Source organism: Macaca fascicularis, chromosome 14 (genome assembly GCF_037993035.2).
Source record: "Macaca fascicularis isolate 582-1 chromosome 14, T2T-MFA8v1.1".
Classification (NCBI taxonomy): domain Eukaryota; kingdom Metazoa; phylum Chordata; class Mammalia; order Primates; family Cercopithecidae; genus Macaca; species Macaca fascicularis.
Genome location: NC_088388.1, coordinates 124,158,039 through 124,175,212, shown reverse-complemented (window position 1 = coordinate 124,175,212; position 17,174 = coordinate 124,158,039). Strand labels below are relative to the sequence as shown.

General features: G+C 40.0%; 1 protein-coding gene across 8 annotated transcripts in view; it reads right to left on the bottom strand.

Moving 5' to 3' along the window:
• Nucleotides 1-115: 115 nt before the first annotated feature.
• The window catches only part of STT3A (STT3 oligosaccharyltransferase complex catalytic subunit A), a 28,928-nt gene continuing 11,869 nt past the window's right edge, over nt 116-17,174 (bottom strand). For 6 of the 8 annotated variants that reach the window (XM_065529183.2, XM_074015547.1, XM_005580076.5 and 3 more), the window contains 12 exons: nt 16,159-16,265; nt 15,434-15,598; nt 13,629-13,809; nt 11,714-11,869; nt 9,826-9,917; nt 8,701-8,856; nt 8,270-8,458; nt 7,252-7,368; nt 7,032-7,134; nt 2,867-3,055; nt 1,313-1,428; nt 116-667 (listed from right to left, as the gene is read on the bottom strand). In XM_065529183.2, coding sequence (XP_065385255.1) covers nt 629-667; nt 1,313-1,428; nt 2,867-3,055; nt 7,032-7,134; nt 7,252-7,368; nt 8,270-8,458; nt 8,701-8,856; nt 9,826-9,917; nt 11,714-11,869; nt 13,629-13,809; nt 15,434-15,598; nt 16,159-16,265 — 1,610 coding nt within the window. In that variant the 3' untranslated portion in view covers nt 116-628. Of the gene's footprint in view, nt 668-1,312; nt 1,429-2,866; nt 3,056-7,031; nt 7,135-7,251; nt 7,369-8,269; nt 8,459-8,700; nt 8,857-9,825; nt 10,048-11,713; nt 11,870-13,628; nt 13,810-15,433; nt 15,599-16,158; nt 16,266-17,174 lie in introns of all 8 variants that reach the window. The other 2 variants (XR_012423863.1, XR_012423864.1) reach the window with 1 other exon arrangement.

Here is a 17,174-nt window from a genome sequence, read left to right as displayed (position 1 = left end):
AAACTGCTGATTTATAAAGTCAGAGAGCATCTAAGGATAAGAGACATGGAGAACAGAGACATGGTAGCAACACACCTGCCTTTCTAGCCCAGAAAGGCACTCTTCTGGTCCCACATTTATTCATTCAATAAAAATTTATTGAGCCACGCTATTTGCAAGGAATTGTACTAGGTGCTGCAATGCAAAGAGTATGACAAAACTGTCTGTAGATGTAGGATCTGAATTGGTCTTTGATAGTTTTCCTGATTTGAGAAAGACGTCTCTATTTGGTAATTTAGGGAGCTAAGAGAATGGACAAGGTCTGCTTATGTCCTTCTGGCAACCTAGAATAGTTTTGCCTTCCTCAAATCAGTTGTCAGTCAAAACAAATAAGGCACATTTAAAAAAAAAATTCCCCCCTTTAATTGACCAAAGTAAAGCCATGACATTTCATTTGGTAACCTGTTTAGAATTATAAAAATCATTTCATTTGGCCCAGCCCATACTGCCCAGGACAAAACTTTCAGACAATTTTAATGCCGTCCAGCTTTGTTCTTACAAACTGCATATTAAAAAAAAAAAAAAAAAATCTTCAACATCCTAAATGTGATGTGCCCAGTGCGAAGCATATCAGAGCTGGACGTGACATTTATGTCCTTGACAAGCCTCGATTATCCAGGTCCTTTACCTGCAACATAAAGATGTCAGTTTAATATTTACAATCAGATCAACTTTGGAGAAATTTTCTACTAAAATGGATTCACCCAGAGTGGGTAGGATTATGTTGGGTTCTACAGCCTGGTTTAGGGCTGTGAATAAACAAGCACTGATTAGAGACTAGATTCTCTCTGCTTAGCCTTTTGGAATACCTCTGGGAGGAGCAATATTACTGATCTACCCTCCACATAGATCAAGGGTTCTCAATCTTTTCTTTTATGAGAGATATACTCCTATGTGGTTCTATGTGACTCTATAAACCTTAAGTTCTTCAGAGAGAGAAGAAAATGTAGTTAAATACAAACGTGAACTTTTTCTCTATTTCCTGCACTCTCCCCACCCGTGAGCCTGATAATCACAGAAACTGGTTGAGTCAAGCCCCAGGTGGAAAAATATTACTGCAACAACTGCCAAAATGACGGCAGACTGGGATCATCTACTCTCTAAGAACAATCTAAAATAAAAAGTAAAATTTTCAGTGAGTTTGCAAGCTACTTTTCAAACACAGGTGTCATGAGAAATTTCCCTACTTGAGAAATATGTGGCCCATTTTATAAGCACTGAAACCAATCTGCAAAATAAAAGTTGCTTTCTGAGACATATAGCATCTGCTTACCTTGTATATCCTGACCAGCCAATGTTCTGTGGTATACGCTTCCTCCAGGACATCAAGCTCAAAGTCTTTATTCCCAATCTCAGCATTTCGGACACGGTCAAAGCCTGGAGGACGCTCTAGAGAGGGATGAGAAAGAATACACTTCTTTCTACACTGCTAATTTCCTATAGAGACAGTATATAGATTCAGTACACCATCTACTAATTGAATGATTATTCCTCAGCCTGCAATTTGGTGAGAGTAGAGCCCGCAAAAAAGAGCATCAGGTAGTAAGGGCAAATCCAGTGTTACTCTAACTTAAGTACCAGGCAAGATGATGCTTGCCAATGTCTTATCTCTAATAAGACAGACATAGGGAGCCAACTTCCAAGGCCCTCTATTCCTGAGGATTGTCATCCACAGCCTCTAACACATTAGCAACCCTTGCATGGATCAGAGAAAGAAGCCTACCAGAAGTCAAAGACCTGCATTCATGTCAGAAATTCTCCCTAGTGCAGAACCAAGAAATTGAAGTCAGAAGGAGAGACTTAACCTAATCAAATAACTCTCAACATAGTCATCTGAAGATATGAAAAGTCACTTTCTCACCCTTTTGTTCCTGTCTTCACTATAACACCCTTAAGGACAATAAAAAGTAATGGTCAAAAGCACAGAATTTGGAGCCAGCCAGTCTTTGTCGGTTTGAATCCTGACTCTGCCATTAGTTGTGTGACACTGGACAGTTAAATAACCTATTTGTACCTCAATTTCCTCATACATAAAATAACAGGCTGGGTGCGGTGGCTCACGCCTGTAATCCCAGCATTTTGGGGGGCTGAGGTGGGTGGATGACTTGAGGTCAGAGTTCGAGACCAGCCTGGTCAACATGGTGAAACCCCGTCTCTACTAAAAATGCAAAAAAAAAAAAAAAATTAGCTGGGGGTGGTGGAGCCCACATTTGTAACTCTAGCTACTTGGGAGGCTGAGGCAGGAGAATTGCTTGAACCTGGGAGGTGGAGGCTGCAGTGAGCCAAGATTGTGCCACTGCACTCCAGCCTGGGTGACAGAACAAGACTTAATATCAAAAAAAAAAAAAAGAAAACAAAAATAACAATAGCTAGGTGCAGTAGCTCATGTCTGTAATTCCAGTATTTCGGGAGGCCATGATAAGAGGATTGCTTGAGCTCAGGAGTTCCAGACCAGCCCAGGCAACATAGTGGGACCGCATCTCTACAAAAAGTTTAAAAACAGCCAGGCATTGTGATGTGCACCTTAGTCCCAGCTACTCAGAGGCTGAAGCAGGAGGACTCCTTGAGTCTAGGAAATCAAGGCTGCAGTGAGCCATGATTACACCACTGCATTCCAGCCTGGGTGTCAGAGCAAAAACCCATCTTAAAAAAATATACAAACAATAAAGATAATACGACAATAATATCAGTATATGCCTTTTGGGTTGCTGTGAGGATTAAATGAGTTAACAGACACAAAGCACTTACCAGTGCTTGGCATATGGAAAATACTGTGTATTAGTAATCACTATTATTACTATTGTTAATATTATTATGAATCACTCACTGGCTTCTGTGTAAACCTGTCCAAAGCGGTAGTAACACATCTTGTACATGAGGCAGTTGAGCAGCACTGGAGAACCTTCACGGTCCACACGGAACTCCCCAGTTGGAGTATAATAGTCATTCTCCTTAATATGTTTGCCTGTATCTGTGCTCCCTCCAATCCGGACCATCCAAAGAAACTTGTTGATATCTAGGAGAAAAAAAAAAAAAGAACTGCTGCATCACAAAGGTTGCTGGAGTTAAAGCAGGTTAGTATTTCTAAGAAAATTCCTCAACATTTTTTAAATGGGGATTGGTATCATTTAACTCTAATTTATAAAAATAGTGAGGACAACATACGAGCAACGCATTTTTCATCAAAATATACAACTTTTCTGAGAAATGATTATACTCCTGAAATCCTATGCTACTAGTCCAGACTTAAGCCACAATTGAATTCGGTCCTATAGATTAGCTAGGGCTAGGCTATCAAATGTAGTAGCAATTAGCTACATATAGCTGCTGAGCAGCTGAAATGTGGCTAGTCCAAATTAAGATGTACTGTAAGTATAAAATACACACTAGGTAAGTATGAAATACACACTAGATTTTGAAAAGTTAGTAAAAAAACAAACCCTAAAAGGGGGTATACTGGTTACATGTTAAATTAAATAATAATGTTTTAATATGAATATTCAGTTAAATAAAATTATTAAAATTACTTTCACCTGCTTATTTATACTTATTTTGATATGACTAACATAAAGCTTAAAATGATAACGTGGTTCCCATTATTTCTATTAGACAGTGGGCAGGACTGATCTAAAGAGTACTAGTAGCTTTACCAAAAAGGTAGACAAGACATGAATGTTCTCCTTCTTGACCAACAGTTGCAAAGTTATGGACCTCCAAAGCATGTATATGAGAAGTCAACATTTCTGTGTCAAACACACTCCCATGCTTGATAAATACTGATACTTCCATCAACTCATGATATCTCTTTTAGGGTTCATCATTCACTGTATTGCTTGCATAGGCTTTAGGGAAATCAGTTGCTACATGTTTCACTGGATGGTTAGTATTAAAAATATTTCTAATCCATAAAAATAAATAAATAAATAAATAAGATTCCTATTGTACTACTGCAAAGAGTTCTAGGGGATATCACAGTGGTTAAGAACAGACTCTGGATCCAAACTGCCTGAGTTTGAATTCCAGCACTGCCAATTCTAGCTAGGTGACCTTGAGCAAGTTATTTAACCTCTCTGTGCTTCAGTTTTCTCATCTGTCAAATTAGAAAAATAAGAGTATCTACAACAATAGGGCTGTTATTATGAGTAACAACACGTAAAGCATTTAATAAGTTGTTTGTCACATGGTAAACATCCAATGAATATTACTGTCTTCGTTCAGTGAATGTATTCTTATCTTCATCTTACAAATGGAAAACCTGAGGCACAGAGACTTGCCTAAATCACAGCATCAGAAATAGGAACAAAAATAAACCCCCAGAACCTCAGCTCAACTATCACAGAGCAATAGGATTGTAGCCGCCTGGCAGGTATGTCTGAAACAAAAACCTCACAAGCTCTATGAATGGAAAAGTGAAAATAATAGGAATGGCTGGGTGTGATGGCTCACACCTGTAATCCCAGCACTGTGGGAGGCTGAGGTGGGTGGACCATTTGCGCACAGGAGTTCAAGACCAGCCTGGGCAATGTGGCAAAACCCAATCTCTATAAAAAGTACAAAAATTGGCCGGGCATGGTGGTGTGTGCCTGTGGTCCCATCCACTCAGGAGACTGAGGTGGGAAGATCACTTGAGCATGGGAAGCAGAGGCTGCAGTGAGCAGAGATCGTACCACTGAATTCCAGCCTGGGTGACAAAGTGAAACCCTGTTTCAAAAATAATAATGATGATGATGATAGGAACTGCATCAAGGAAGCCCATTGCTCAAAAGATATTGTTGTTTACAAAAAATAAGTTAGGCCAGGCCCAACTTTTTATTTTTACTATACCTCTCAAATGTTACAGAACTCCTATTAGTAAAGCCCAATTAATAATTCGACCTTGAAAAATAAATTCAGTGTAACAAAGTAATCAAAACAGTTGGCCTACCATATCTGTGGGTTTGCTATCCATAGATTCAACTAACCTCTAATCAAAAATATTCACAAAACAAAAAAACAGATGACGGCATATGTAATGAAGATGGATACTTGTTTCTTGTCGCTGTTCCCTAAACAACACAGTATTAACAACCATTTACCTAGAATTAGGGATTAGTATTACAATCTAGAGAGGATTTAAAGTATGTAAGAGAATGTGTATATATTATATACAAACACTAAACCATTTTATATAAGGGACCTGAGCATCCACAAATTCTGGTATCCTGGTGAGGGGTGGGGGTGTCCTGGAAACAATCCTCCATGGATACAGAGGGACAACTACACTCCTCCATGGATACAGAGGGACAACTACACTATCTTCTTTTATAACTTCACATACATGTTTTCATGGATCTAGACAGTAACAGTGTTTTGCATTTTTTGTTTTTTGGTTTTTTTTTGAGATGGAGTCTCGCTCTGTCACTCAGGCTGGAGTGTAGTGGTGCAATCTCTACTCACTGCAACCTCTGCCACCCAGGGTCAAGTGATTATCTGGCCTCAGCCTCCCAAGTAGCTAAGATTACAGGCATGTGCCACCACATGCGGCTAATTTTTGTATTTTTTTAGTAGAGATGGGATTTCATTATGTTGGGCAGGCCGGTCTTGAACTCCTGACCTCAAGAGTCTTCCCAAAGTGCTGGGATTACAGGCGTGAGCCATCGCACCCAGTCTCTGCATTATTTTTCAATGGTTATCTTATCATCTTCTTTAAAAAATAAAAAGTCTAACTTATATATCCTCTCCCACCAGAATATCAAAATTCACAAATGCTCAAGTCCCTTTTATAAAATGGTGTAGTATTTGTATATAACCTATGCACATCTGTCCACATACTTTAAATCATGTCTAGATTACCTATAATACCTAAATACAGTGTAGATGCTATGTAAATAGTTGTTATACTATATTTTTTATTTGTACTATTTTTATTGTTGTATTATGATTTTTTTCCCCACAAATATTTTCCATCTGTGGTTGGTTGAACCCACAGATGCAGAACCCACAGATATGGAGGGGAAACTGTATACACAGTATTTAGAAATATGCACGTAAAGTACTAGAAGAAATAGCTGCAGGAATAATTGCTTCTGGGGACTGATGTTAAGGGGGCTTAGATTTTGGGGCAGTGAACTATCACTTTTTATTATAAACCTTCAGAACTGTTTAACTTTTTTTTTTGAGACAGTCTCGCTCTGCTGCCCAGACTTGAGTGCAATGGCGCAATCTCAGCCCACTGTAACCTCTCCTTCCCAAGTTCAAGCGATTCTCCTGCCTCAGCCTCTTGAGTAGCTAGGACTACAGGCATGTGCCACCACGCCTGGCTAATTTTTGTAGAGACAAGGTTTCACTATGTTGCCCAGGCTGGTCATGAACTCCTGACCTCATGTGATCCACCTGCCTCGGCCTCCCAAAGTGCTGGGATTACAGGCATGAGCCACCACACCCAGCTGTGAACTGTTTAACTTTTTAAAGTATAAACAGGCATTACATTAACTTTTAAGGCAGCTAACTATATTTGGGTGTTTCTTCTAAAAATCTTTGTGCCAATAATCATAGGGCACATGGTAACCTCCATTTTACACATACTTTTATTTATATGTACTATATATAGATATATAAAAAATGTTCTTTTTTTTATGTCAGGCCATATGAAACATTGCTAAGCTGGTCGATGACTATATGGCTTAAAACCACTAAAAAAATGCTAATTCTTAAGTTTATTGTCATGAACCTGATGTTCAGCTTGCTTTTATTACTGGTTGTGGAACTACTTCTATGCCTTAGACAATCATATAGCATGCTGTACCTACACAAGAATTGTTTACCTTTATGTCCTCTTGTTGCAAAAAGAAAAAAATCAAAATACCCAAACCTCAAGTTGCAAATACTTAGGAACTTCCCTTGAAAGAAAAATATCTTAGTAAAATATTAGTAAAAGTACAGAAAACTAGGAGATTCATCTAGTTTTCTTAGAATCTATGTCCTACAGCTAGAAATAGAATCAAGTATATTACCATCAGAGGAATACCCAGTGAGGCCTCCAAAAATGACCAGCACATAACTGACATCAAGCTCCCTCATGATCTCATAGGCTTTTTCCTCTGTGGACGCCATTGCCTGGAAAAACAAATGTACAATTCTCAGAGCAAAATCCCAAGTCATATTATCCCCTCATGCAGACACATTTCCCGCTAGACCTTGCACACCAAACGCTCAAAGATCCCTTTATCTTACCTGCCCTACTCGAGAAATATGGGTATTATTCCATGTGTTATTGTCCACTAAAATGGTTCGGTTTGCCATAGCTGTAATCTGATAGCCATAATCCCACCAGGACATGACCTTCGCATCCTGAAAGTAGAATGGGAAATGGAAATAACAAGCTTCTGTCTCTAAAAGTCAAATGCAATAGAGAAGGCATCTTTGGTCTGACAGAAGTGACACCTGGCTGACTAATCAATTTCTTCACAAAGTAATGCATGTCAAACCAGAAAATAAATCCTGGCACCTGGTCTTCCATTTATATAAGATCATAAAATCTCAGCACAAATAACAAACCAGCATTGCCTACACTTTCATCCCAGGTCACTTTACACAAACATAATGAGGTGGGAATGTGGGAGACTGTGCAATATAGCCACATCAATAGCCTAGTGTCATTCGATAATTTTCTAAAATAGCCTTTTAACAGAATCACAAAAATCACTTATTATAAAGATGGGGTGGAAACTCAAATCACAGGATATGATGGGCAAGAATTAAGACTCTTAAAAGTTTTTATTCCTAACAAATTGTCTCAGAAATGATATTCTTAATAGTTACTGTAAAGGAAATCACTTCAGATTCTCAAAAGGTATAAATTAAAATGTTAAAAGCAGTTATAAGCTGATCACTTTACACAAGATTTACATCTTTCTGCTTGCTTCAATTTTCTGATTTTTCTAAAGTGAACATGTATTATTTATAACTTTTTTCTTCTTTTATAACTGGGATGTTCTACCTCTTGTTAAAAATCATCATATCAATAAAAGTGTCCATGCAAAGTCTAGATAATTACTAGTAAGCGTTAACTATAAAAGATCCCTGAATTGAATGGCGGTTCACCTTTAAGGCTCATTCAAGACTAGAGTTGCAAAGTTCCAATTTCACCAAGCTTTCCACCCATCTAAAAGCTATATGATTCACTATAACATCAAATGTCTCCTCCCCCTTTGCCCCTAACCCACAATTCCCACTCCTCCTAAATCTTCACCTCTGGAGTATTGTGACGAAGCCAATAATACGCTTCTCGAAAGTCATCAAATATGATCCTACTGCCATCCCCACCACGGGCAGACAGTACAATGGACGGAGAAGAGTAGGCCTCACTGGTCACCCACGTTGAATGAAAGGTATAGGTGATAAGAAAGAAAGCCATGACCAGTATCATCCCACTTGCCACCTAAACAAGGAAAAAGAATTAATTGTGTAGTTAATCAAACTAAATTCGTACAACACAGGACAAATTGTTAGACACATTCATTAATAGAGATGAGATTGATCAAGTCAGAGGCTCTATGAGTTAATTCTGACCACCTATGACAGTGCTCCACTTTACTCCTCCCACCACCCACCACCCACGTACACACATACACACACACACACACAGAGTTTCCCAACTCTACTCTTAACATTGCTTCTCACTTCATTCTTAATAGGGTAGGTAGAATCCTGTTGCTTCTTGCTCTTCTTGTCTGGACGACTTATGTCCAGATTCTTCATGTATGTGGATAGCACCTGGGAGACTCCAATGCCGGAGAGAATGCACATAACAGGTGCCAACACCAGCATTAGACGCACCTAACAGAGACAGGACACATGATCAGTCTAATCAGTGTTACACAGTTTACAGATTTCAGCCTATTAGTAGATCAAGACATCAATTTAGGGGTTTTCATCAAACATGACTTCCATAAAAAGTGAAAGAGAAAATACTTGAAATAGTTACAGTACAAGCATATATTTCTTAAACTGTATTTCAATTATATGCATGCACATATGTATATGTGTCTTGAATAATAATGATATAAAGTATATTTCATAACTGTGGTTTGAGACCAAAAAAGTATGAGAAGCACTATTTTACTACAATATATAAAATCCCTCCTCTTTGGCTGGGCACGGTGGCTCACGCCTGTAATCCCAGCACTTTGGGATGCCAAGGAGGGCAGATCACCTGAGGTCGGGAGTTCAAGACCAGCCTGACCAACATGGAGAAACCCCATCTCTACTAAAAATACAAAACTAGCCGGGTGTGGTGGCGCATGCCAGTAGTCCCAGCTACTCGGGAGGCTGAGGCAGGAGAACTGCTTGAACCCAGGAGGCGGAGGTTGCAGTGAGCTGAGACCATGCCATTGCACTCCAGCCTGGGCAACAAGAGTGAAACTCTGTCTCAAAAAAAAAAAAAAAAAAAATCCCTCCTCTCTTTTAACAATCTAGCACTGGGGAATACTCCCACGCCTTCAAGAAAAAACTATCATCTCCCGTTTTAAGACACTCAGGGTCATATTATCCAAAAAAGTGCAAAAGTGCTTCTATAATACCAAGTTATGAATCCAAGAAAGTTGGACCCCACAACCAGAATGTATGAGTGTCCCATACATTCCTAGGAAGGATCAACAACAGCAAGCAGCTTTACAACTCATTCCCTCAAATGCTCAGAGGGAAGCATGTGCACAATCATCAGTACTTTCTGAATTCTGCCAGGCAGATAAAAAAGCACCTCAGAGTTAGAGTGAAAAAGTCTACCAGACTGAGGGCAGTCCTCACCATTACAGCTGAAAAGTACATGCTGGTCACACCATACATGATGATAAAAATCCGGGCATCAGACAGGTTGCTAAAGCAGTAATAGAGGCCAACTACAAAAGAGGGAAGGAGAAATAAGCAGCTGAGTCCTGTAGGTTGAAACCTACAAGGGAAAGTGTCTTCGTTATATGACTGGATGATTCCACACATTTAACCCAGCAATTCCACTTCCAGGAATTTATCCTAAAAAAACAATCATAGAAACATGCAAAGATGTTCACTACAGCACACTTTAAAGTAGCAAAAAATCAGAAACAACCTAAATGTCCAACAACAAGGAGCTAATTATAGTATATTTATAAAATGGAATATATTAAAATATTGCTGTGTGAGATTATGGACTACTTGCCTTCTTACACATCTTGATACATCTCTGTACTTAAAAAAACTAATAAATGATATATTTTAAGTATTTCTATAAAATAATACTAAGTAACAGCGAAATTTGATTCTTTATGAAGTGAAAAAAAATCAGGGAAAAAACTATGATCTCATTCTTATTTGATAAATATACATCAAAATGTTAACAGTGGCTAGAGATGGGTGATAAGAACTCCTGAATATTTACCTTTTTTGAGATGGGGGTCTTGCTGTATAACCGAGGCTGGTCTCAAACTCCTGGGCTCAAGTAATCCTTCTACCTCAGCCTTCCAAGTAGCTGGGACTACAGGTGCACACTACCCTGCCCAGCTAATTTTATTTATTTTATATGTGTGTATGTGTGTCGGTATGGGTGTGTGCGTGCATTATTTTATTTTATTTTATTTTTTAAGTAGAGACAGGGGTCTCGCTATATTGCCCAGGCTGGTATTGAACTCCTCGCCTCAAGCAATCCTCCCACCTCATCTTCCCAAAGTGCTGGGATTACTGATGTGAACTACAACTCCAGGCCTGTTTTTGTTTTTTTAGATGTGGGTCTCACTATGTTGCCCAGGTTGATCTCAAATTCCTGACCTTAAGTGATCTCACCTCAGGCTCCTAACAGGCTAGGATTATAGGCATGAGCCATTGTGCTCAGCAACTTTTTCTATTTATTTATATATATTTTTTACAATACACAAATTACTTTCACAATAAGAAAAAAGTACAAGTTGGCCAGGCACAGTGGCTCACACCTGTAATCCCAGCACTATGGGAGGCCAAGGTGAGCAGACTGCTTAAGCCCATGAATTCAAGACCAGCCTACGCAACACGGTGAAACCCCATTTCTTCAAAAAAAAATACAAAAATTAGCCAGGCATGGCGGCATGCACCTATAGTCCCAGCTACTCCGGAGGGTGAGGTGGAAGGATGGCTTGAGCCCAGGAGGCAGAGGCTGCAGTAAGCTGAGATCGTACCACTGCCCTCCAACCTGGGCAACAGAGCAAGACTCTATCTCAAAAAAAAAAAAAAAAAAGTAAATTATTTGAAAAAGACCACTAACACTGGTAAATTCTAAAACACATCTGGATTGGCCAGAAGTTAAGAGATTGATGAGGCTTTACAATCAGCAGTACTCATTATAGGACTTCAATACTGCCAAGAGGAAAAACAAGGGTAAAGGGGAAGGAGTATGATAGAAGTACTCAAACAAAACCAACCCTGAGTAGAAATTACAGTTAAATTTTAACTTATAACACAAATGACAAATGAACAGAAAACTGTGAGGCTGAACTTGCCAATATCTACAACTGCTGAACTTCTGACTTCTGCTCAGCTTCATACATGAGAAAATTTGCTTAGCTGTCCTCTGTGTTACACAACATAAACAGGCAAAGAAGAACAAAACACGAATGAGGGTCGCTTGCAAATGTGGAATCAAATCGTGATTCTTACGAACAAGGCCATTTCAGAACACAAGGCCACATACCCGGAAACATGAAGACGAGGAGCTGTAGGTCAAAATAGTATGAGGACCAGGTTGTGGGCTGATGCTCAGACACAGAAGCAATGATGGGGATGTTGTTCTTAGCGTAAGAAGGATCCAGCAGTGAGTAGAAACGCCCCGTCCAGGGAGATATTTTTCCTGGCAGCAAAGAGGCAATACATATTCAACACATACTCTTCAAACAAATATCTGATCCAAATTAATCACAACTTCCCATTTTAATAAGATTCCCAGTGACAGAGAAGGATCAGGTTTTTGCTTAATTGCCACCAATACTTAGAGAGTTTTGCCGGGCGCGGTGGCTCAAGCCTGTAATCCCAGCACTTTGGGAGGCCGAGACGGGCGGATCACGAGGTCAGGAGATTGAGACCAGCCTGGCTAACATGGTGAAACCCCGTCTCTACTAAAAAAAATACAAAAAACTAGCTGGGCGTGGTGGCGGGCGCCTGTAGTCCCAGCTACTCGGGAGGCTGAGGCAGGAGAACGGTGTAGACCCGGGAAGCGGAGCTTGCAGTGAGCTGAGATCCGGCCACTGCACTCCAGCCTGGAGGACAGAGCGAGACTCTGTCTCAAAAAAAAAAAAAAAAAAAAAAAAAATACTTAGAGAGTTTCACTCCTTCCTTTCTTTCAAACCTGGGAGTACTTTTGTCAGCACCGCCAGCAGAATAAAGCCAGGCTGTATATAAACTTGGAGAGAATAGAGGCAGAAAATGCTGCCTGAAAGGGTTTTAGGCCAAATTTGGTCAAAGCAAGGGCCAACTGTAGAGATTACATCAACTATATCCTCAAGTCCTGCTCTGAATTAGTCAATAGATAGACTTGAGCAAAATCAAATTAATCTCTGAGAAATCAAAGTAGGGAAAAAGAAGGAAAATTTGGCTTTCTAACCAACTAAACAGCCATGATTTAGTTTCCATGGTATTAGATAAGTGCCACCTTGGAGGGTATGGTAAGCAATATAATGGCTTCTCCCACCCAACCAATAGGAAAGAAAAAAAAAGAAAGAAAACGGAGAAAGATTTGCAAGGTAAGATATAGTCCTTTCGCCAGGTGTGATTAAGAGCAGCTCCAACAAGACATTCTCTGCTATGCTGAATCCAAACACTGGGTTGAAAAGTGGATTGAATGTAAAATTGTGGGACTGTACATGCTTCAGATAAAGAAATAAGAAAAAAAGAATCTTTTGTGGTCAGAAAATACCCTGTCTTTTGGAGTTTACTCTATGTCTGTACCCATCTGCATTTAATAGTAAAAGTTCTGAGCCTTACCGGGCGCGGTGGCTCACGCTTGTAATCCCAGCAATTTGGGAGGCCAAGGCGGGCAGATCACCTGAGGTCAGGAGTTTGAGACCAGCCTGACAAACATGGAGAAACCCCATCTCTACTAAAAATGCAAAATTGGCTGGGCGTGGTGGTGGGCACCTGTAATCCCAGCTACTCAGGAGGCTGAGGCAGGAGAATCGCTTGAACCTGGGAGGTGGAGGTTGCAGTGAGCCGAGATTGTGCCACTGCACTCCAGCCTGGGCAACAAGAGCGAAACTCCATCTTAAAAAAAAAAAAGAGGCCGGGCGCGGTGGCTCAAGCCTGTAATCCCAGCACTTTGGGAGGCCGAGACGGGCGGATCACGAGGTCAGGAGATCGAGACCATCCTGGCTAACACAGTGAAACCCCGTCTCTACTAAAAATACAAAAACTTAGCCGGACGAGGTGGCAGGCGCCTGTAGTCCCAGCTACTCGGGAGGCTGAGGCAGGAGAATGGCGTAAGCCCGGGAGGCGGAGCTTGCAGTGAGCTGAGATCCGGCCACTGCACTCCAGCCTGGGTGACAGAGCGAGACTCCGTCTCAAAAAAAAAAAAAAAAAAAAAGAGAAAAAAAAAAAAAGCTGTGAGCCTTCCCTACCTGTCAGCATGAGGAGAGCTCCCACGGTGAGAAGGACAAAGCCTACCAGAGAGATGACACTCCGGAAAAGAACTTCAAATTGTTGTGGATTCAACTTGCTGCGCAGGTAATCCACAAAGGCATGGATCTGGCAGAGACCAAAGACCCCAAAGGCTGCCATGTGCTCTGATGAAAGGACAGGCTGTAGGTAAAAGGACATGTATGTTAATATTAAGGAAAAAAATGAGTAAGTCCAGTGCAGGCCTGCATTATTCTTATCTAGTTCACACTAAACGATCAAATGAGTTCTGAGGCCCCAAAGGACTCAGGGCCAATCTAGGGAAGGGTTTAATTCACCAGCCATATTTTCTACAGAATATTTGGAGCCCCCTAAAGCATAAGATACACTATCATTGTCACATATCTGGCTTTTGCTCAGGTTATTTCCTTAGCCTAGACTGTAATTTTCTCCAAATTCCCATCCACTAAAATTCTCACCATTCAAGGTCCAACTCAAATATCATCTCTTCCTAACCTGCCAAACTGAAATCAATCACTCCTCTCTATGTTCCATGTCACATTAGTTCTCTTCTAGCACTTAATCATTCTTTGCCTTAAATGGGTGGTTCTCAAACGCTAGTGGGCATCATAATCACCAAGGGGGTAGGAGTGTTAAAACACAGATTGCTGAGCCCCACCTCCAGAGTTTCTGATTCAGTAGGTCTGTGTTGGGGCTCTAGAATTTGCATTTCTTTCTAACAAGTTCCTAGCTGCTGCTGCTGCTGATTCAAGAACCACACTTCCAGAACAGTAGCCTATCGCATATAGACAGCTGCATGTATTTCTTTCCCTGCAACAAGACCAAAACTTCCTTAAGGACCATAACTGTATTTTTATTCTTTTTACATTTTCAAGTGATTAGCAAACTGCATATACAAATGCTTTTCAACTTATGATTGGGTTACATCCCAATAAACCCATTTTAGGTTGAAAATATCATAAGTAGAAAATGCATTTAATACACCTAACCTACGGAACACCACAGCTTAGCGTAGACTACCTTAAACATGCTCAGAACATTTAACATTAGCCTACAGTTGGGCAAAATCATCTAACACAAAGCCTATTTTATAATAAAGTGTTGAGTATCTCATGTAACTTATTGACTACTGTACTGAAAGTGAAAAACAGAACACTTATATGGGTACTGGAAGTACGGTTTCTACTGAATGCAGATCACTGTCACACCATTCTAAAGCCAAAAAATCCTAGGTCACACTTCGTAAGTTGGGGACAATCTGCAGTAGGTGATCAGTAAAGAAATACTTGTTGACCTCTAAATAAGGTTTGCACTTTCATGATAATTTCACAAAAGAAATCAAACATGCCACGTTATTCTCTGATTTAGCAGTTGTCTGTTAACCCTATGGAGCACTGTGGTTAAAGGTTTATGCTTTCGTTCCTGAAGCACTTACAATTAGATACCATTAAGATCAGGATTCTCTGCTACTACATGGGGCCATCTGCATTAAAAGAACTGGAAATTTTAACTTTGATCACTCATCTAAACTCTACTCAACTAAATATCCCTCCCCTTCCCACAAACTTAAAGCCAAAGTAAGAGCCATGAAATTCAAACTCCACGGAGCAAATATTAGCACACTCCTGGATGTAAACTTTAATGACCAATAATTCTGTTGCAAGTAGTTCAATATAAAAGCTGTGAGTAAGTCATACTCTTCTTAACAGAATCTAAGATAAATCAGTCTAGTTGGGGCTGCATAGAAAAAGTAGAAGCTGAAAACCCTACTTAGTCAAGGGCTCACCTGGAAACCCACAAAGGAGATCTGCATAGAAAGTATAGTGCCCAGGCAGTAAACAGTACAGTAGGCCACGTAGATCCGGTGGGAGAAACGGCCTGTGAGCATCAGCACCAGGACATGGAGAGGAATCAAGTTGATCAGGAACACATAACCTCCCCATGACGAGACCTATGATGGAATAGAAAAAAACAGTTCCTCTGAGTACGCCTCCTCAGACCACCACCACTATATTGTAGGATATCACCTGTAACTTTTTAAAGAACACTTATAGTAACTACAACTTTATTTATGCCAAATGGCTTAAAGAGTTCAAATAACTGATATTTTTAAAGAGGAAAATCAAGTCCTTACATGTACAGGTTATATAAAATAAAATAAATTTTAAAAAAGAAAATATAAAATCAAGTTCAAATCCATCACTATAACTCAATCCCCTGCTCCCTCGTGGTTGCTGATGTCATGATCACATAACGAGAGGGACCCAAGCCTCAGAATGAATCTAAATGCAATCTACTGTAAGGTCATACAGAGGATTTAGGGATATGCGAGCAAGTAGAAGCAATTAAGGAAGTCTACACATATACATAAGTATGAACAGAAAAAATATATTGGAAAAGAAAAAGTTTAGGGGAACCTACCAGAAAAGAAAGTTGGTCAAACAATAGGTACCAATAGGAAATACAGTATTTAGAGAACTTTAAAAATTAAAAACATGTAGAAAAAGTTACCATGTAGAAATAAGCAAGGGCACACTTAGCTGCCCAACAGATGGAACCAGTCTTTACTGCCTTGATCCACATGTAGTAGGTGAGTAGCATGCAAAAGATGGCAATCCCTGCAGAAAGCACACATCAAAATTCAACAAGAGGCCAGGCTAGTAAAGTGATTAAGAATACTGCTCTGGAACAGACTGCCTGCATCTACTACCAAGTAATAGTGTAATTTTAGGCAAATTATCTACCTCCTTTTGTTTCAGTTTCATGTAAAAAGAAGTAATAGTATCTACTTCATAAAAGTGTTCTGAAAACAAATATAATTAATGCCTGTAAAGCACTTAGAAGAGTACCTGGCATATAATAAACATTAAGTAAATATTGGCCATTATTATCATTCTTTCCAAGCACTAAACATACTGCTTCAAGTATAGTTCTAAAGACATCCTATATTATCATTCATCATCCTGCCTCTACGTCTTAACATAAGCTAATACTCATGCCCCAACTGCCCCTTTCCTTAATATCTGCCTAATGAAGTCCCAACTTCAGGACCCAGTTGAACCTCAACCACTTCCAAAAAGCCTCCCTTGATTCCCGAATCTGCTTTTGTTTTTTTTTCATTAAAAAAAAAAAAAAAATGGGGTCTTGCTCTATTACCAGGCTGCAATCACAGCTCACTGCAGCCTCAACCTCCCAGGCTCAAGCGATCCTCCCACTTCAGTCTCCAGAGTAGCTGGGACTACAGGCGCATACTACCATGCCCAGCTAATTTCTTATAGTGACAGGGTTACCCAAGCTAGTCTCAAACTCCGGAGCTCAAATGATCCACCCACCTCAGCCTCCAAAAGTACTGGATAACAGGGCGTGAGCCACCAAGTTCAGCCCCAAATCTGAATTAATCTGTCACTACATTCCTGAAATACTCTGTTCAAATTTCTATCGTGGCACATAGTATCATCTCCTGTCCCTGGAGTTATATTTACATGTCCGTTTTAATCTTCCTTAATAGATTATGGGCCAATATAACC